The following is a 21,429-nucleotide window of genomic DNA, read 5'->3' as shown; positions in this document are numbered from 1 at the left end:
GTGACGACAGAAACACACCAGCCAAGTCATTAGTTTAACAGACTTGTTATAAAAATGCACAGATAATAAAATATTACGACATATTTCAGCAGCTGAGATAATTTCTGGACTGCAGATTTGAGCATCTGTTGATGATATCTACAGAATATAATTGTAAATCCGGTGGTCTGTGTAATCTATGAATACTGTAAGCACCTAATTTCCTGTCCCTGGTTGCCTCCAGTTCCTTGCGTACCCCAGCTGTCAGACGTGGAGATCGACTGCTTGACGAACTCAGCGTGGGTGATGTATAACGAGTCTGCCGGGGCCAAAGAATATGTTGTGGTGGCAACAGACACCAGGGGTGCTGTTCAGACATTTGATTGTAACTCCACGTCAGATGGGATGTGTTCTCTGCCACCGCTTACATGCAGCCAGAATCTCACCATTACCCTGAAGGCCAAGGACCAGCAGTGCACCAGTGCACCCAGCAACTCTGTCAAAACCGAGACAGGTAAGGGAAAATTATAACGAACGTAAAAGCAAACACCGAAACTGTAAAACCAGGATAAAAGGGAAGTCACTTTAACTAGAATATCACCAGTGCTCTGATGCACTGTGGATTTAAATAGACTTAAACTGATAATATCAATTATATCATAATATATGTTAAAACTATTAAAAAGAAACCATTTAAAAGGTCAGTAATATGAGGCATGAAAATGGTTCTGCTCCTCTGAATCTTTGGTTTTTGGCTCATACAGCTGTTTACCCATTGCTCTGTCCGCAATTTAAAGGATGTGTGAAATGCACACAGTGATCACCTAATGGGGGGGACAAATTGTGCTCGAGGTCAGCGCCACATTTGTCATTTTACAAGCAGTAAGCGGTAAATGAGCTACTACATAACTGATGTTCTGGTTTTGTTATAAACTGCTGCTTCTTCCTCTTTTTCGTTTGGCTGCTTCCATCTCATCCTATCACACCCATGTCCATCTTCACCACATCCGTGAGGTGAAAATTGATAATGTGGATACAGCTTCACAGGCATGAAATATTTACAGTTAAAATACTCTTTGCATAAAACAGCTGAAAGTCACTGTTTTATGGGTTAAATATGTCTAACTTGACTCTGAGTGGGAATGTGTCCAAGTTATGAGTTAATTTTCTTGGAAATGTAGCCCACGCTGGGTTTTTCATGTGTAATGTGTTGCTGTGTTGTGTAATCTCAATAATATTCAAGAAAGGACAGAAACAGAAGTTCAAGTCTGTACCTCAGACTATTCCTCTTTCTACAGCTCCCTGCCCTCCTAATGGCGTAAAGGAATTAGTGAACTGCAACAACGGAACAGTCACGATTACCTGGTCGACTGTCTCAGGTGCTTTAACGTACACGGCCACGCTGGAAGACGTGTACGGAGACAGTACCACGTGCTGCACTACGTCAAACACTAGCTGTGATGTCACACATCTGCCATGCGGCGAAATTTACATCGTGCACGTCACGGCTGAGGGACGAACCTGCAACAGCTCAGAGAGCGAACAGCTGATGTTTAGGACAGGTACAGTGCACACAGTAAATTACATAAAATATTCATTAACATAACTGGGGGGAAAAAAGAAAGCAGACGTATATTTCTGTCCCACTCAGTGCCATGCGTTCCTGAGAATCTCAAAGCCAGCCTGAGCTGCAGCAACAATGTGGCTTCCATGTCATGGAGCTCTATAAAGGAAGGACAGCTTTTCAGTGTAAAGGCAGTGGGTACTGACGGGCATGTGGACGAGTGCAGGGTTCCTGACAAGCAGTGTGAACTGACCAATCTGCACTGTGGACAATACTACACAGCCACTGTGTCTGCAGAGGACATGACGTGCAAGAGCAAACCGAGTGAGAATGTGACGATCAAGACAGGTATGCACTCCGACTGCTGAACCGTTTTATTGCTGTGGTTTTATTTTGACAGGAACACCAGTTACCAGTGATTTTGAAACTGTCATTGAAAGTTTAGGACTTTGCATCTACTTACGGTACATTAAATTCAAATTCTACTTGTTTTTAAAAAGGTGATGCCAGTTTATTTTTTTCAAAGAATTTTTTTTTCATGCAGAAGAGGTAATTATACATTCACCTACTGGTCACTTTATTAGGTACACCTTACTTGTACCATTTTGGGCTTCCTTTTTTCTTCCTGACTTAGATTCAACAAGGTGCTGAAACATTTCTGAGATCTGGTGTCTGTGGAGGCTTTTTAAGTACAGTTAATTTAAAGAGATGATTTGACTTGGTGCAGGATCCTGTTGTAAGCAAGAATCAGAGGATGACTACACTGTGGTCATAAAGGGATGGACAACAGCAATATTTGAGTAGGCTATAGTGTGTAAGTGTGCTTAGTTGGTACTATGAGGCCCAAAGCGTGCCACGAAAATATCGAACACACCATTACGTCACCATCAGCCTGAACAGTTGAAACAAAACAGGATGGATCCATGCTTTCATGTTGTTTCTGCCAAATCCCGATACTACCTTCTGATTATTGCTGGAGAAATTCAGACTCATCACACCAGGCAACATTTTTTCAAATCTTTCTGTGATATTAATCACGAACTTTCAGGCATTACAGCTCTGCTCTAAACATTGACAATTGTCTCTTCTCATCAGTGCCGTGCACTCCAGCAAACGTCTCCTCCGTGGTCGACTGTCAGGCCAATTCTCTCATCGTTTCCTGGTCGAAAAGCTCAGGAGCCGATTCCTACATCGCCACACTGCACGACAGCACCAATCAGGGCACAACATGCCAGGCCACAACAGAGGGCTCCTGCAATGTGACAGGACTCGGCTGTGGACAGATCTACCATGTTTCCGTAGTGTCTTCTGATGGGTACTGCAACAGCCCGCCCACTCCTGTTGTTGACACACCGTCAGGTAGGACAGAGAGGGAATTCAATGCATTTTAATTATAGAGAACTATCTGTGGTACAACATGAAAAACGCGTCACATGTGTAAACTGAGAAAATGTACCATTTTAATAAAAACATTGCCGTGACTTTTGGGAGAGTCTTGTCTGATACAGGATTCTTGCTGCTCAACAGTCCTGTTTCTTCTTTTATGCAAAGTGCATTTTAAGCCTGATTTATTATCTTTGTATACCCAGTCAGTTGTTTACTGACTGCCATTTAACCCAATTAGTAGGAAAATGTTCCTCATTATTCCTGGAAACATTTTCACCCTTTTGTTCCCGCTACTTAACTTATTTGAGAAGTATTGCTGCCATAAAATTCAAAATGAGCTCATATTTTTCTTAAAAATTAACATTTTCTCATTTCAAACATTTTATATTCTGTCTTTCTGTGTTCTATTGTGAATAAAATATGAGTTTGTGAGGTCTGCAAATGATTTTACCCAGCATAAAACTGCTTTAGAAAACTGAGTTGTAGTTTTGTGTAGTTAAAATCTGCTTTTCTTTTTCATATTTGTCAGTTGCGATACAGTGATGGATGATGTTCAATTTTACATTTTAGTAAAATGCTCCGTCCCTGGCTTTTACATTTTTACTATTCATATAAAGTTTCTTGTCTTATCTGTCTTTCCCTCAGTCCCCTGTAATGCAATAAATATCAGGGCATATATGGACTGTGCAATTAAGGCAGCTGTGGTTTCATGGTGGCCGAGTGATGGAGCCTTGTCATACATCGCGATGGCCACTACAAAGTCAGGTCACAACGTCACCTGTGAGACCAACAGGACCTCCTGTGACCTGACAGAGCTGCTCTGTGGACAGAGCTACTCTGTGTCTGTCAAAGCTATAGGAAAGACCTGCAGCAGCATCGCTAAAATGACAGGACAGCTGGTCACTGGTGAGCAGCACCACAGAGGCTTCACGAACCTATATAGCACATCTTTCGTCTTGCCGAGTTTTTCCACCTTTAAAAAAAGTGAAACAAACTGCTAATTTATTGAAATTGTATAATTATGTTGACCTTTCCCACTTAAAACCAACCAAAGTATCAGTAAAAGTGATAAAACACAATTAACCAAAATGACCTTAAATGCACTAAAATTCTTGAAACAATAAAGTTTCTGCTTTTTTCTAACATTACTTACATTACATAACTTTACTACAGTGGACCAAATCTAAGCTACCTTCTTGCATTTAATTTGAAGCTGCAGTTCGAACACACAAAGCTACATTTTTGTCTCAGTTTTCCTCCATCCTCTCTTTTAGAGCCTTGCATCCCAATCCAAATCACCACCCAGTACAGCGTGACAATCGGCCAGGTGCAGTGGGACATAACCAAGGGTGCTAATTACTACACAGTCACGGGGCAAACAGACCAGGGACTCACCACCTCCTGTGTTACCAATGACACTTACTGTGCATTGTACAACATGAACTGTGGCCAAATGTACAGCATCGTTGTCACAGCAAACAACTTTGTGTGCCAAAATGTGTCTGCCTCTACTGAACAAGTTTTAATTGTGACAGGTGAGAACACGTGCTAAACATTTTTTGTTCCCTGATTTATTTTGGTATCAAAATATCTTCATGTTTTCCTCCATGACTACTGATGGGCTCTTTAAATTTGCAGATCCCCGCTGATAGTTTATTAAGTCACTTTGGGCAGCCTTTAGCTTCAACAATTGGACAGAATATATATCAACATCCACACTAAATCATTCTGTTGTGTCTCTCTTTCCGCACTCAGAGCCGTGCCCGCCCAATAACGTGCAGACAAACGTTAACTGTCAGAATAACCAGGGGATGGTCTCCTGGGAGACAAGTTTTGGTGCAGTAGGTTACGAGGCTCGCTTCGCTGGCCGTGACGGACACTCGCTGTCCTGTCATACTAATGCCACTTCCTGCAGCGTGGAAGGACTTCACTGCGGAGTCATCTACCACACTAATGTCATTGCTATTGGGGAGAAAGTCAATAGCAGCAGGTCCAACACTGTCCTGCTGTATTCAGGTACCCTACCAGCCTAATTTTATTGACATTGTATGCTGAGACCCCCTTCTCTCTTTCCCAAACTTTATAACTGCAGTTTTCACTTATAGCTGAACGGTTTTAAGATGTGTTTTAATGAAAATAATGTAAACTGCGAGAACTTGATTGAAAAAAAGCTAAAATGATAGAAGAAATGAACTAAAAGTAAGACACACGTAATAAACAGAAAATATCACGTGCCATCTCTTGGTCTGAAGACAGCCAACCCCCTTAAAAAGTTTTCTTTTGCTTCTTTGAACCTCATTTAAGTGTTTACTTTTATAACAGCATCATAGCAGGCAGCCTAGGCAACAAACAACGTCTTGCTTGCTGTTTTAAAAAATCAGGGACTTATTTAATTTTTTAAAAAGGGCATAAAAATCGGGTATTTTGAGCTACATCAACTACATGCCCATGCAGAGAACCTGTGCTTCTCAGTGAATGTGTACTCGTCTGCCGAATTGTATAACATCTATTTTCTGAAGTGGAAACTTGAATAATAAATATGATTTGGAGCCGTGCATTCATGGAGATCATTGCAGCTTTAAAGTCGATGTCCTGCATGGCAGTACTGATGTTGTTGTTTTTTTGCCAATAGCTCCCTGCGCAGTTGGAAAGTGCACAGCTAACCTGGACTGCTACAATGACACAGCCACAGTCTCCTGGAGTCCAGTCAGTGGAGCAAACTCCTACATGGTGACTGCTGTTTCAGCAGATGGTTCCCGCGCTTCCTGTGAGAGTACTGAACATCAGTGTAATCTGACAGAGCTGGAGTGTGGACAGGTGTACAACGTCACTCTCGTAACCATCGGCGACCACTGCCGGACTGAGAAAAGCACTAATATCTCCTTTAGCACACGTGAGTTGAGCCGCGTCTCAATCACGATCTTAAATTTATTCTACAGTCTAAAATAAAATCATTAAAACTATTTTCACTCTTTGAATTACGGCCTAGGCCCCTGTAAGCCGTCACGTGTGGGAGTGGATCTACAGTGTGGGACAAGTACAGCCAACATGTATTGGGAGGAAAGCGCGGGAGTGGAGCTCTACATGGCTACTGCCACCAACATGGGAACAACACTGAAGTGCAACTCCACCAATTCCACCTGTCAGTTCTCTAACTTGACCTGTGGGGACACCTATAAACTCTCTGTCATTGCATACAGCAACAGGTGCTACAGTGAAATCAGTAGCACTGTAGAGATTCAGACAGGTACAGTAACTCGTTAGTACTGATTAACTGAATGAGTGATTTGTACTTTAATTACTGCCTGATTGAATTAATAACATGCTTTATTTCCTATTAAGTGGCCTAACCTTAATTATTAATTATTCTGTACATAAAGATAGGTTGGGAATTTTCATCCACAAAGACTGTTTAGATTTACTCTATTAATCAATTAATTACTATTAATTTCCCTAAATTTAACAGTTGCTAGACTGACAGCAACATCCCTCAGAATACCAATGTGACTCTTCTTTTATCAGAACCCTGTAAGCCAGATGGTTTGAGGGTCCATGGGTCATGTAACAATGAGACGGTGCTGCTGTACTGGTTTAAGGCTAAAGGAGCATCGGCATATATTGTGAAAGCGGACGGAAACCTGGGATACAGCACGTCTTTAAAAACGAATAACACAATGATAGAGACCAACCTGCCCTGTGGACAGCTGTTCACATTCACTGTAAAAGCTCAAGATGACTGGTGTGACAGTCCTACAAGCCGGCCTGAAAAATACATGACAAGTATGTGTCTCATTTAGATTTTTTTCACACATAACATGCATAATGCGTGATGATTAAACTGTTAACCTTCTCGTCAGCCCCCTGCGTCCCGGCACATGTACAGAGCTTTACACGCTGTGAGCAGAGCCTGGGCTCAGTCAGCTGGGCCGCGAGCGATGGCGCAGAGTCCTACATGGCCATTGCAACAGGACAGGATCGCCACATCCACACATGCACCACAAACACCACCATCTGCACCTGGAATGATCTACACTGTGGTGAAACGTACACAGTTTATGTCGTTGCCATGAACTACGTATGCACCAGCATGCCGAGCAACAGCACTTCAATTCGGATGGGTAAACAAGCTTTTAAACAGCAGTAATATTTCTGGAATTGTTTTAATGGGGATTTTTTTAGAGCACATGAAAATGAACGCACTGCATGCAGAACAGTAGCAGTACAGAGCTGAATATCTTAGTTTTAAATTGCTGACATTTTATACCATTTCCTAGCACTTTCATTTTGTCGCTCTAGACAAATCAATACAATTAAATAAAGAAATAATAATCAAATTAATCAACACTAATAAATGTCTAAACTTATGTCTTCTCTTTTTAGCACCATGCATACCTCAGAATCTGACATCATCTCTTAATTGCACTACAAAGGTGAATATTATTTATCTGGATTTTCTTTTAACTCTTTAAAAAGGTTTCTGCTCAGTAAATTAAAGACATACCCAGTTCACCTGGGTAAAGATAAACTCATAGATCTTACTCCCTGGTTCATTGCTTATATAGCTTGAACTCTCTTAAGCAAACCTTCGTGTGATTTTATTGAGTAGTCTTTAGGAAAAGTGTCAAACCTTCTTGAAGGACATTCAAAGTAAGAATGCTATCTTGATTTCTGATGAGGATTGAATTGTATGATTGAATTGTACTGTAATATTTTCTAAGGTGGGATCACTGGCCTGGAATGCCAGTGAAACTGCAGAGTTTTACATCGTGACTGCAGAGAACAACATTGGCCACAAAGTGCAGCTCAGTACCAATGATACCTGGACTTACATTTCTGAGTTCCACTGTGGTCAGGAATACTTCCTGTCTGTTCAGGCGGCAGATTCAGTGTGCACAAGCCGCCCCAGCCCACCTTTAAGTCTTACATCAGGTAAAATCCAGTTTATACTTGGAAAAATTTGTTTTCAAGCCAGTAAGTAAAAGGGCAATGCATATATTATATTTCTTTGCAAAAATGCACGATAACCGTAAAAACAATTGTACATAAAGGATTTTATGTTGTAAAATGCATCATTTCTTACATATACTAAGGAACTGTAATTGACAACGAGTGGTAAAGCAATTTTTATTGCCGGTCAGTTAAACGTGATTTTTACAGGCAGACCTGGAGTCATTGAAACATGTGCTGTTAAAATGGAACTGTGCACCATACTTGAGACCCTTTTTTTCTAATCCAGTCTTTTCTCCTTTCGTCCCAAAGAGCCCTGTTCACCCACCGGTATCTCCAGCTTCATGAACTGCATCTCCAACATTGCTGTGGTGTCGTGGACTGGCTCGGCTGGTGCAGAGTACTACATTGCCAAAGTTAGGACGGAAGATGGACAGTCTTCGAGCTGCTGGTCTGACAGCGAGCAATGTGCCATGCCCAATGTCCTCTGTGGACAGAACTACACAGTGACTGTGGTGGCCTCAAACAGGAAGTGTAACTCTGATCCCAGTAAAGGTGACCCACTGCGATCAGGTGAGGACAAATCAGTATTTTTGCTACGCTGTTGTTATTTTTACTCTGAAAATAGAAAGTGTGTAAATAATTCAAAGACAGATCTAATTTAAGTCTTTTTTTAAATGTAGTTCTGTGTTCATTTAAAATGTATACTTAAATGAGTTTTAATTTCCTATTCTTCACACTTTTATCTAGTTCCTTGTGTTCCGACTAATGTGGAAGTGAAGATGGTTTGCTCCAAAAATCAGGCTGTTGTGTCCTGGAGTGCTAGCAATGGGGCTCTTTCTTACAAAGTGACAGCACAGAACACAGTGGGGTCCATGTCCATCTGCCAGACTGCAGGCCCAAGGTGCACTTTGACCAATCTGACGTGCGGACATGACTATTCTGTCCAGGTGGTGGCAGAGGATGAAACCTGCTCAAGTCTGCCCAGCCCAGCTATAACTTTCCATTCAGGTAAAACAGTGAGATTTTAAATGAATCTCCTTTGGACTGTGTGATGTTCATGATGTCAGTGTGTCATAGATTTATTGCTCTTAGCATGTGCAAGTACTCAAAGTGTTACTCCCTTCTTTTGTCAGTTCCCTGCACACCCAACATTGGCACAGTGATTCTGGACTGCTTCACCAACTCAGCCCTCTTGGACTGGGCCTACGCTGAGGGTGCCTTGTATTACAATGCAACAGCACACTCATCCAGTGGCCATGTTTCCACCTGCAGCTCCAACATCACCAACTGTGAGCTGCCAGGCTTACAGTGTGGTCAGATCTATGACGTGATCACTGTGGCCTCAAATTATGAGTGCAGCAGCCCTCCCAGCTCCACACTCCAGGTGGAATCAGGTAAAAAAAAAATCTATATGCAATAAAAATAAGTTAAAATTGTGAGGCAATGATTTGCTGTAGTGTACTACTTATTTGGTAGTTTCACAGTAATTTCAAACTGGCGGAAAACATATTTTTTTGGCATATTTCAACTTCTAGGAGGGCATAAACAAATGCAAAACTCAGTATTGCGGTTTAGTTGGGTCGCTTACTAGTGCAAACTACATGTCATTTTTTAGGGACCTGAAGATGTTATTAAGTTTTCCATTATAAAATTATTAGGTTTTTAGGTATAAAAGCCTTGATGAAGCTTAAGGAGCTGTTATGTTATCTGAGTCAGAAGTGTAAGCACCTAGAAATGGAGCTAGGGTTGCAGCTAGCCACTATCATTACACTTACTACCTCCTCATTGAGCTATTTCACTTTGTCCTTCAACCACCAGTGCCTTGTCCTCCCGAGGATGTTGTGCATGTACTGGATTGCTCTACTAACACAGCTGTGGTGGAATGGCAGGCCAGCAGAGGGGCGGACTACTACATTGTCCAAGCCGCCGGCGTGGAAGAAGATGAAACGAGTTGCGAGACAATGTCACAGTCCTGCATCCTCGCAGACCTCTTATGTGGCTTCACCTACAACATCAGCGTGATTGCTGTTAATGATGTGTGCAATGTGTCAAAGAGTGACACACAGCAGATGCAAGCAGGTACAATAGGGAATGTTCATGTCTGACAGCCAGTTACGACATGCTAAGTCCATAATTTTCTTAAATAGGAAAATAAAAATACATAATATTTTTTGTGATTGTTTAAATATACTACTGAACAATCTAATATTTACACACAGATGTTGTTACTACTAGTTATTATCATTGAAAAGGTCTGTATGTGATCATTGCATCTGTACTAATCGTTCTTTCCCTGTGTTTTTGCAGTGCCCTGCATACCACAACTAGTGGAGGCCGGGGTTGTTTGTGAGTCTGGGGCTGTGGCAGTGTCTTGGGAGCCAAGTAAAGGAGCATTATCCTACACGGTAGTTGCCCAGGGCCGCGGTGGCTACGCTTCAGTTTGCAACAGCAACGACTCAACCTGCCTGCTCGGTGACGTGCTGTGCGGCCTCAACTACTCGATCACTGTTACTGCTTCAGATGACACATGTAACAGCACTGAAAGCTCTGCTGTGGAGATCAACACAGGTTAGAAGATTTCATTTATCAAAATATGATGGATTTTTTAAAAGAAATCATGAATATATAGTATATTAGAGTGCAATTAATATTCTTCTGTGTTCACATTTGTCTTTAGTGCCATGTGTGCCTCAGAAAGTAAGAGCTGAGATGGTGTGCAGGAATGACACAGGAGTGGTATCATGGGAAGAAGGGGAGGGTGTGTCCATCTACAAGGTCCAGGCTTTTGGACCTGATGGTCACAAGTCAGAGTGCGACACAACTAAAAGCAGTTGCAAGCTACCCAACATGCACTGTGGCCAGCTCTACAACCTGACAGTTACAGCTCAGGATGGACGCTGTGATAACAGCCGAGCCCACCTCAGCCTGCAGTCAGGTAGGTGGTGTGTGATCTGTGTTTTAAGATGTCTTTAAAGCTTAGCCAATGATAGTAATGATGAAAAAAATGATTGTATGTTGTTGACATGTCAGTTGTCTTACTGCTCATATCATACCTCATACCTCAGCAATGCTTAATTCATCTTTTTCTTTCACAGTGCCATGTAAGCCAACCAGCGTGAAAGCTTCTTTACGATGCCACTCAAACTCTGCTGCAGTGACATGGGAGGGGGCCAGCGGAGCTCTCCTATATACTGCAGTGGGTGTTACAGCAGATGGCCGTTACGGGGCTGAGTGTAACAACACTATGACCTTCTGTGATCTGAGTGAGCTGCAGTGTGGGCAGACCTACAATGTTAGCGTGTTCAGCCAGGATGAGTCCTGTTCCAGTTTGGAGGGCAACAAAGCTTACGTACGAACAGGTATCAAAAGCAGCGGAGGCTCAGACATGAACTCAGTGTAACAGCTTGTGACTTTATACAATCTACATACAGATGGAAGGCTTAATAATTTATCTGAGTAGTTTAAAAATACTCAAACAACTTGTGTCTCTGCCACCCTCAGCGCCTTGTCCACCACAGAATGTGGTTGTTGGTGCACAATGCGGAGCAGGTTCCATGGTTGTGTCCTGGTCCCCCAACCCTGATGCCCAGTACTTCCACGTGGCTGCAGTGAGCAACACTGGGGCGAGACTCTACTGTAACTCTACTGGAAATAGCTGCACTCTAAATAATCTACCCTGTGGACAGAGCTACAACATCACTGTGCTGTCTATAAGAAATGGTTGCCAGAGCAAACCGAGCGCTGTGGTGGAGTCTTCTTCAGGTAAACTTTTCTTATAAATACAAAATGTACTGATGTGCTGGAGACGTGATACACTTTCTTCATGTCTTTGTTCCATAAATAAGACCCCAAATATGAGACGGTGTATTAATCTGGAAAGCAAAACAGCTGCAAATATCAATCTGATAATAAATATTTGTTAGTTTATTTCATCTTTAAAATCAAGGCTTAAGATCTGAATTATGACAACAGCTGCACCATCAGGTGCAAAAGCCAGCAAACCATGTATGTAACATTTCTTTAGAGATGGTGTTATAGAGAGTTTCCAGATGTGGGAAGTGGGAGGAGTCCCGGCGCATAACTGCAGTTCAACATGTTGAAATAAGAAGCTGAGCTTATGGTGCCACTGAACATCTGTAGATGATTAAATATATATATATATTACATTTACCATGCGCATTAATGTTTTGCCTGATCTTCGGCTTAAGCCACAGATTTTTCACAGGATGTTAACCGGTGGGTGCTACTGGAAGTTTAGAAATAGATATGCTTTCCATCATTTTTTCTTTTATGTTGAATTAAATGTGGATCTCCTCTGGAGCAACTTGCTCATTATTTTGCCTTTCACCTTTAATAGCTCCATGCATACCCAGGAACATTAAGGGTAGTCTGGACTGCATATCAAACAGTGCCTGGGTGACGTGGGACGACTCGATGGGAGCAACCAGTTACTTTGTGCTGGCCCGAGCAGCCAATGGTCACAACTCCAGCTGCACTACCACCTCATCTCCCTGTAAAGTCCAGGATTTGAACTGTGGGACACTTTACACCTTTAAGCTCAAGGCTATCAACAAGCACTGCAGCAGTATTGACAATGCCACCTTTGAGCTTGAGACAGGTATTTAGCAGGAATCTCTGCACTCTGGATCCCTCTCTGTTAAGTGTGTGGTGTTTTGTGTGTTTTTGTGAGGTTTCTGCAAAGTATTTTGACCACTGACATCTCTGGGTGAGGCCTGCTATCTATATCTTTTCAGCTTGTTTTCAGCTGTTTTATCCTTTGTGACAGATTAGACACTGGAAAGGATTTTTCCTTTTTCTAATTATTGGTTTAAATTCTTTTCTGTAGGTCCTTGCACTCTAACATCCATCAGTGCAATGAGCCAATGCAACAGTGACACCATCCTAGTTGAATGGAAGGTGACTGCAGGGACGCCAGTCTATGTGGTCACAGCTGAAGGTGATGACAACTCTGTTGTTACCTGTAACAGTACCTCCACTTCATGTGTACTCCAGAATGTTCACTGCGGCATGCACTACAGCGTCATAGTAGCAACTTCCTCTGATAAGTGCAGCAGCCTCAGAAGCCCTCCAAAGAAGATCCAAACAGGTATTCTTCAGCTTCCCAGATTTGTCTGCTAAACTACAGTAGAGTTTCAGTACAAACACCCACAGAGATTTGAATCAGATAACTCTGTCTTCTTTAGCACCTTGCGTCCCAGCCAATGTAACAGTGGTGCCATCGTGCAAGGACGCTGGGGCCAAAGTGAGATGGGCGGACTCTCTGGTGCCCACATCATACCAGCTGATAGCCACAACTCGAGATGGACACGTGGCAACCTGCAACACCTCAGTGAACAACTGCTCTTTGGTTGATCTTCACTGTGGTCAGCTGTACAATTTAAGCATCACTGCCAGAGGGGAGAACTGTACCAGCTATCCCAGCAGTTCATCCTTTAAAACAGGTACAAATAACTGATCAGTTATTTTCTGTCATCTTATTGAGCTTTACTTCTTCAAGTCTTTTGATTAGTTTGTGTTACTGAAAAGGGTATCCTGTTTTTTAGATTCAACATTTCTAAAAAACTGCGTTTAGAAATTGGGCTGCATGCTACGTTCCCCTAACAGGAATCCTCTCTCTCCTTCCTATCAGTGCCCTGTGCGCCCTCTGATATCGCGGTGGATATTGACTGTCAGACCAACTCGGCTGCCATGTCGTGGAACAAAAGCACGGGTGCTGTGGAGTATTTTAGCTTTGCACAATCCACGAATGGAGTCGCCCTGTTCTGTAACAGCAGCAATCCCTCCTGCACCTTCAAAGGGCTGGAGTGCGGTGGCGTTTACAATTTCTCTGTGACAGCCTCTAACAGCATCTGCAACAGCTCATTCAGCTCACCTCTGCAGGCCGGAGCAGGTAAGTCAAACATTTATATTTAACCACAAGTTTGGGGGAAAAAAGTGTTTAATGTGTTTCTACTCCTACATTTATGGTCAATTTGCAGTGTTATTGATAAAATGCTTCTTCCTTCTTCTTCAGTCCCGTGCCCTCCTTCTCGTGTGAATGTCCGTATGCAGAGGATAGACAGGTTATACTGGGCCATGATATCATGGAGCAAAGTTACATGTCCTGATGTTGATTATTTGGCGGAAATCAGCGGTCAGATTGAAAACAACCCACAAGCCTTGATGACTGTCTCTTCTTATTGGCTACCCAGGCCATACTTTGAATTTCCAGTGCCTTGTAGCACTGCTTTTAACATCACAGTGCGTGCCAAGAACTCAGCTGGTATCGGCAAGCCATCGAGTCCCATTACTGCACTAACAGGTAACTTTCTGTTCTCATTTGTAGACTTTAAATGGAACAGGATGTGTTTTTGCATGGATGTTTATGCAAATGCAGATGGCTGCAGATCCCTGGTTCTGCTGGAGGTCTCTTCCTATTAAAAGGGAGTTTTTCCTTCCCACTGTTGCCAAAGTGCATGTTCATAGGGGGATTGTTTGATTGTTGGGGGTTTTCTGTGTTATTGTAAGGTCTTTACAATATAATGCACTTTGAGGCAATTATTTGTGACTTGGCGCTATATAAATTAAATTAAACTGATTTATTTTGAATTAAACTAAACTTATACCATAATGTCAGCCTCAAGTTATAGCGATTTATACATCAAATGCAATAATAACAAAAGCCTGACATTACAGTATAGATAAAATTTTAACTGTAGCATTACCCTTTCCTTCGGTTAACAGCATTTTCACTGTTTCCTTCCCAGCCCCGTGTGCTCCACAGAGTGTGATGTACACTGGCAACAGGCAGTCTGCTGTCCTGTTCTGGAATGCTTCAGTGTTTGCTACCAGTTACACGGTCTACAACGTATCGAGAGGAACCCGTGTAAAACTATGCAACACCACCGAACTCTCCTGCCAGCTGACCGACTTCGATCCTAATGCAACTATAGTGACAGCTAGCAATGCTGTAGGGGAGAGCAATCCCAGCCAAAACATTACAGGTCAGACAGACAGCAGTGGTCTGCAGCCTGCACGCAACTTAGGAAAACAGATTTAAATGTTTCTACACTCCTTTGTGTTTTATGTAATTCTTTATAACTTTGTATAATGCCACTAAAAATTAAATGTGGTTGGTTCTTTTTCTATATATTGCTATTTAACACAACCCTCTTTGAGACATTTTCTTACGAGTGCTTTCCGCATCTTCCTCAGGTCCAGTGACAACTCGCAGAAGAAGAGACCTGGAATTTGTTCAGTTCTATGCCAGTTTAGAAGAGGGTTAGTGTGTTTGTATTGGTGTAAAACAGCATCAAGATAGTGTTGCTCATGTAATCAATCAGCTGTCACTCACTTCCCTCTGTCTCTGTTAGATCTTGAAATCCCAGAGGTGCTGACATTAAGATTAAGTGGAGTTTCTTTGCATGTGAGTTGGACGACAGTGACGGGTGCCACCGAGTACACACTTATGATTGAGGAGGAGCAGATAGAGGGAAAAGCCAGCAAGCCGGCGAGAGTTCGAAGAGTGGAAGGTGACTCTTACACAGAGACTGATCTCAAACCCCAGACCACCTACTGCGTCAGGGTGGCAGCCAAAAATGCCATCAACCAAAGCAGCTACTCCCAGTCCAAGTGCAGAAACACTGATGCTCTAGTGGGCTCTTAGTGACACACACACACGTGCACGCATACACACAAATTCACTTAAATAGACACTGGACTAAAAAGAAATACTATCATATGCCACTTTGTAGCGTCCATAACACAACTCATGCTGGTTTGATCGTACACATACTTTAGGAAGATAATTGTGAAAAGGAAGTAATCACGCATACAAAGTCATGATAAAATTATGTTTCTTAAATGTCACAAAGAGATGATGATCAAACCTAACAACCACTTATAGATTTAAATGCTTCTGAATTTTCTGTGGGAGTAGTTTGTATATTTGCATAAATGTAGCTCTGCTGAAATTATACAGTATTTATCAAAAACATGCTTATATTTTTGGGGTAGGTTATTCGATTCTCTGCATGATTGATGAAAAATGTAGTGTAAACAAATAAAATGGTAATTTATAAAGCTATATTTGTAAAGCCATGCAGTATCTGATCTTTTTGATGTACCATGTGACTTCTCAGATTGTAAACACGCCGACAGATGCTTTTGAACAATCCCAGAAATTAAAGAATAAAAAAAAGGTTGAAAACACACAAAACAAATCTAATCTGGAGTTTCATTTTTTCCAACTTGGAAAGCACACCATCTTTTAACTCTGAAGCTTTACATATCAGGGCCTGTGCAAGTCTGAAGATTATTTTAGAACAACTTCAGATAAACAACAGAAGACATTGGGGCGACCGTGGCTCAAGGGGTTGGGAATCGCATCTGTAACCGGAAGGTCGCCGGTTCGATCCCTGGGCTCTCTGTCCTGGTCGTTGTGTCCTTGGGCAAGACACTTTACCCTACTTGCCTACTGGTGTTGGCCAGAGGGGCCGATGGCGCGATATGGCAGCCTCGCTTCTGTCAGTCTGCCCCAGGGCAGCTGTGGCTACAGCCGTAGCTTGCCTCCATCAGTGTGTGAATGAATAGTGACATTGTAAAGCGCTTTGGGTGCCTTGAAAAGTGCTATATAAATGCAATCCATTATTACATTATGTCACTATTTATTCAAAAAATGCTAATCCAAATTACAGAAGTAATGTGTATTTTCTCATACTCAAAATCAGAGGTCTTCACTGGGATTTATGCACTGACAGGCAGATACATGGATAGCTTTAACACTTAGAACAGCCAGGAGGGTCATTTTGACCTTAAGTAGAATTTGATTTGGGGCCCCCGCCAGCACCAGTCCCGCCCACCTCAGCACCACTAGTATTATCTATAGTTTGTTCATGCTTTATCATTTGTGCGTTAAACATCAAACACAACTATTATCATAACTTACTAGTGTGCTGGAAGGAAATCAAGACAATGTATGATTCCTGTTCATGTGCCTCACAGCTGTTCCGTATTTCCCAAATGTGGTAAAGCGCAGTGATATACTGTGAAAGGAAATGATGCAACTGAAGCCTGGCAGCATCTGGTATATATGAAGCTTTGGTCATTTGGATAAACTGGCCTAGAGGGACAGACCACTGTGTATTATGTAAAGCCCCACAGCACAATGAGCACATAATAAACCTCACAAGTCTATTTTTGGGTTTCAAAACTTTCAAAATGAAATGTTCTGAATGCTGTGATAAAACAGTTTCTGTTTAAATAAATTATTTCAGTGTAAAACTGGGACTGTGTGACGCCTCAGTTGTCTGAGGTGATCCTGACGGATCAGAACTAACTGATAATTAAGGACAGTCAAGTTTTATCATATGAACAACAGTATGTTACCTGAAAGTATTCAAACACTGTATTACGAATTCTTGTCTCTGTGGGAAAGTTGCATTCACTATATGTGTTTAGGGGTTTTCGTGGCTGCAGTGAGTGATGCTGCAAGCAGTGTTTTAAGAGAAAGATAGAAATAAAATGGTCTTCTTGTTTGGATTTTGCAAGTCCACAAGACCTCAAGTCAGTAAGAGAAAAGCACCCTCTGCAGTACAGCCCATGCAGCAGTCCATTGTCCATAGCACAATCCATTTTCACACAGGAATACACCATAACACAAATATTTTTTATACACATGCTGTATGTCTCTTACTGGATATTTAAGTATCGTTTTGTTTTTAACGGGCATATGGAAGCATGGTTATTTTCATATTTCCATAAAATGTTAACCTCTCACACAAATGTCACACAAACTGGTTTGTGTGACATTTCAAGTGCTCTTTGGGGCCCCCTTCTAGTGTTGGAATCCCATTTGCAATTCATTTGCTCGGATTAATAAGGTGCTCCACACTCTTCTTCACTCTGCAACCTATTTGGTTCTCCACCCGTTCCACCACACACTGCTCTGCTTAGCTATGGCTCAATGCGACCCTGCAGTACTTTTTAACCTTTTATCTTTATATATTTAACTGGAGCTTTGCAAAAGGTTGTCAACAGCCAAAGAAGAGCTTTGAATTTCCTTTGAGAAGCCTGGAGAACTGTTAATGACAACAGCTTATAGAAATCACAAAACAAGACTGCCTAAGAGAGTTCAGGCAGAAAAAAAGTGGTCATATCCATCCAAATATTGACATTCTGGCTTGTTAGACTTGTACAAACTCAATTTATGCCTTAGACTGTATTAGCATGTATGTGTGTATGTTTTTTCTATTTTCCATAGCAAAATGTAAAGTAATGCAGGTTGGCTCAAGGCTTTTGCGCAATACGGGATATATTTGTGGTGGAAAATGGACATTTGTATTACTACATAATTGCTTTGCTTATATTATGTGGAGTAGAAGCAAAAATATTTAAAAATAAGTCATATATTTTACTTTCAAAGACATGCTCAAGCCTGCTGAAGCCTCGATTAAGCTTTAAGGGATTTTTCCAAAGCCAACAATTATTAATTTAATATAAAAAAAAATAAATTTTGACCAGTTGGATGCACTTCCACAACTCTACCACTTTTGAAGCCATGTGTTGCCGATATATTTTAAATAATGTAAGAACAGAACCATCTTTGCTCTTCCTCTTGAAACCTCACTCCATATGGTTCCATATCCCAAAAAATATTTTCAAAAAGGTGGGAGGGTTGGATTTTCTCCTGAAATGTGATTTTGATATATTGAAGTTGCCTGTGAAACTGTCAGAATATCATAAGCAGGTCTTGTCTTATTGGAAGATGGTGTTTGCCCATAACTTTTCACCACATTGCTCCACCTTGTGGAATAACAGAACAATTACAATTAATAAGAAGTCATTGTTTATTAAAGAGTGGTTTGAAAAAAACATAATCTTTATAACAGACTTACTTGATGAAAGGGGTCAGTTTCTCTCAGTGGGTGTTTTTAATGCTAAGTTTAACATTCAGTGTTCCCTTAGAGAATATGACAAGGTTTGTAAGGCAATCCCCTTACCTCTGTTGAGTTTGATTCAAGGTTATTTGTATTACTCTAAGGCACAAATTAGTCTACCTTCTTTACATCTAAACCAGATTCCTTTGACGGATAAAAACTGTAATAATAAAACCATGAACAAGATATTTAAAAACAAATTATTTCACGACTTTAACAGTAACACAAAACTAAAAGGGAGTAATGTTAAAATAACGAACAAATATACGCACTTTTTAAAATGGCCTATCCCCCCCAAAGTCAAAGAAATGCAATTTAAAATAATTAATGGATATTACCCAGCAGCTGAAATGCTTAAAAAAAGGTTTGGGTTTGAGGTAGAGCCATGTGGATTTTGTTCACAAAATGTGGAAAGTATTGATCATTTGTTTTTTTCCTGCTCAGTAACAACTGACTTTTGGCAAGATCTAGTAGACTGGTTGAGTATAAGAATAGATGGGATGACCCCACTGACTCTAACACAAGTTTTATATAATAATGGTGATCCATCTAAGGAACTGTCCATGCTACACAAGGTGGTGATAATTATGGGCAAATACCACATACACAAATGCAAATGGCAAAGTAAAAGACCTTCCCTAACTGTTTGAAAATTGCAATTACATCTTTTTTGTCATTTTAACTTACTGCGGGACTTTCATGTAAGGGGCTGCTTTTGTCTGCACACTGGGACTCAATCTCTTCTCTTTTAATGCTTGTGTTTTGGTGTACTAAGTAAGCCACATGTATGTTAAAGTGTTCGCAGAAAGGAAACTGTTATATGTCATAAAAATGGCCTTCATATATTTATGTATATGTATATATGTGTTTTGTTTTTTTTCCTATTTCGTTTGGTTTCTTTTTTAACCTATTCAAGATGTTGTTGCACTAATGTTGTCTCCCAACGAGAGATTGTAATATGTGCATAAATTTAATTAAAGTATGGAAAAAAAAAAAAAAAGAACCATCTTTGCTCACCCTCCCCTCCACCCAAAAACGCTCCAGACTCGATAACAACAGCGCCCTCTGGTGGCCGGCGGGCGGGGTTACAGGACTCTAAGACGGGACAAAGATGGATCTGACGTTCAGTCCGCCGCTTCACAAGCAAAGACATCAATTTGTCGTCGATTTTGTCAAGAGGAACAAACCTAAAAAGGTCGCTAATGTCTTCGTGAAAAATACATTTTTTAAAACTTTAGCTTAAAAGCAAGAATTTCTTTTAACGACGTTTGACTACACCAAAGCTAATTATGTTAGCAAACATTTTCACCAAACCAATTAAGTTAGCTACTATAGTGCATAATAAACTACGTTGCCTTGGCTTTTCTTAACGCTTTGGGTTCACTGTATTTACAATTTCTTATTAAATTTCTTTAACCGAGAGTCTGCGCTGTGCCTTTGTCCAGGTGGTGGACTTGGGCTGCGGTGAGTGTACCCTCCTCAAAATGCTCAAGTTTCACCACGAAATTGAACTTCTGGTTGGAGTGGACGTGAACGGTGCCAAAGTCAAGAAAAGGATGTATGTATGTATGTATGTATGTATGTCTGCTCACGCAAATGGTGAGAGTTAAGATTAGACTGCGGGGTTAAAGTAATTTAAAGTGTATTCTTTGGCGAATCTTGTGCATCAGTGCACCAACATATATTCCTCTTAACATGTTAACGGAGACAACAGGTCTGTCTAGGCTATGTCGAGATTTTTCATTTCGTTTTATAAAATAATCCCGTCCACACTTAAACTCAAAAATGAAGGAAACCGCTGCTATGAACATGCCAAAGCAACAGGTGGCGATATATTCCTAACAGTGTAGAAATGTTGGCCAATCAGAAGTCTAGAAGCCTCGTTGGGAAATAGTAAACAAGGATGGGGCATAGAAGCAGAACCGAGTCGTATGTGTGGAGGGACAGTAACTGTGTGTATATGTAAGCATTTAACCACTGCAGAGAGTACAATTAACAGTATTATAGAAATTCATTTCACCGAAACAATAACGTGGCGCACAGTGTGACGTCAAAAAAGGCGCACACCTTTGACGCTGCATTTTCTCTGTTTTTCTTGACCACACGTAAATGGCAAAATCGGAGTTTTCAAAAATATCCACCCTGGCCGGAGTTTTTAAAAATCTCCATTTTCAGTGACCGAAAACGCCGTTTACGTGTGGACAAGGTGCAAACGCATAGAAAAATCTGCGTTTTCAAAAATACCCGGGTATGTGTGGACGTAGCCTAGACCTTTGCAAAAAAAATTGACTGAAACGACTTTATGAGATCACTAAAATATTTCTGTAGAGTAAATATCCTTAGAGTGGGTATTTAATTTGGTAAAATTTGTTATCACAAACTACAAGATGAAGGTTTGATCGACGTTTTTGAGGCTTTGGATGTCTTCAGGCCTGTGAGTCAGCTGCTTTCAAAGAGTCCTGTTGGTTATATCGTAACATTGCTGATTTTCACAAATCCCCACCTCTTGCATTTGTCTTAAATAAAATGATAAGTACATAGTGTAAAACTAACACTGAAACTAATAAAAACCAAACAAAAGCTAAACATTTTTAAATGATAAAAACTCGACTC

The 21,429-nt window shown here is 41.1% G+C and overlaps 2 protein-coding genes across 2 annotated transcripts in view; both read left to right on the top strand.

Moving 5' to 3' along the window:
• Positions 1-16,101, top strand: part of LOC102300190 — a 35,516-nt gene extending 19,415 nt beyond the window's left edge. Inside the window, exons 31-59 of the mRNA XM_005923869.3 lie at positions 224-493; positions 1,278-1,541; positions 1,631-1,891; positions 2,639-2,902; positions 3,575-3,835; positions 4,204-4,464; positions 4,685-4,945; positions 5,562-5,822; positions 5,919-6,176; positions 6,452-6,709; positions 6,787-7,047; positions 7,310-7,359; positions 7,648-7,858; positions 8,189-8,449; positions 8,627-8,887; positions 9,013-9,273; positions 9,698-9,958; positions 10,187-10,447; positions 10,557-10,814; positions 10,975-11,238; positions 11,381-11,641; positions 12,237-12,497; positions 12,726-12,986; positions 13,084-13,341; positions 13,530-13,790; positions 13,914-14,201; positions 14,647-14,883; positions 15,095-15,160; positions 15,253-16,101. Of these exons, the coding sequence (XP_005923931.2) occupies positions 224-493; positions 1,278-1,541; positions 1,631-1,891; positions 2,639-2,902; positions 3,575-3,835; positions 4,204-4,464; positions 4,685-4,945; positions 5,562-5,822; positions 5,919-6,176; positions 6,452-6,709; positions 6,787-7,047; positions 7,310-7,359; positions 7,648-7,858; positions 8,189-8,449; positions 8,627-8,887; positions 9,013-9,273; positions 9,698-9,958; positions 10,187-10,447; positions 10,557-10,814; positions 10,975-11,238; positions 11,381-11,641; positions 12,237-12,497; positions 12,726-12,986; positions 13,084-13,341; positions 13,530-13,790; positions 13,914-14,201; positions 14,647-14,883; positions 15,095-15,160; positions 15,253-15,545 (7,154 nt within the window). The 3' untranslated portion in view covers positions 15,546-16,101. The remainder of the gene's footprint in view (positions 1-223; positions 494-1,277; positions 1,542-1,630; positions 1,892-2,638; positions 2,903-3,574; positions 3,836-4,203; positions 4,465-4,684; positions 4,946-5,561; positions 5,823-5,918; positions 6,177-6,451; positions 6,710-6,786; positions 7,048-7,309; positions 7,360-7,647; positions 7,859-8,188; positions 8,450-8,626; positions 8,888-9,012; positions 9,274-9,697; positions 9,959-10,186; positions 10,448-10,556; positions 10,815-10,974; positions 11,239-11,380; positions 11,642-12,236; positions 12,498-12,725; positions 12,987-13,083; positions 13,342-13,529; positions 13,791-13,913; positions 14,202-14,646; positions 14,884-15,094; positions 15,161-15,252) is intronic.
• Positions 16,102-19,863: 3,762 nt separating this feature from the next.
• The window catches only part of henmt1 (HEN methyltransferase 1), an 8,428-nt gene continuing 6,862 nt past the window's right edge, over positions 19,864-21,429 (top strand). Inside the window, exons 1-2 of the mRNA XM_005923899.3 lie at positions 19,864-20,011; positions 20,262-20,374. Coding sequence (XP_005923961.1) covers positions 19,928-20,011; positions 20,262-20,374 — 197 coding nt within the window. The 5' untranslated portion in view covers positions 19,864-19,927. The remainder of the gene's footprint in view (positions 20,012-20,261; positions 20,375-21,429) is intronic.

The sequence above is a fragment of the Haplochromis burtoni genome, unplaced genomic scaffold, assembly GCF_018398535.1.
Source record: "Haplochromis burtoni strain Fernald_Lab_line unplaced genomic scaffold, NCSU_Asbu1 Contig_53, whole genome shotgun sequence".
NCBI lineage: Eukaryota > Metazoa > Chordata > Actinopteri > Cichliformes > Cichlidae > Haplochromis > Haplochromis burtoni.
The sequence above is the reverse complement of the archived record's forward strand: the minus strand, read 5'-3'. Positions and strand labels throughout refer to the sequence as shown.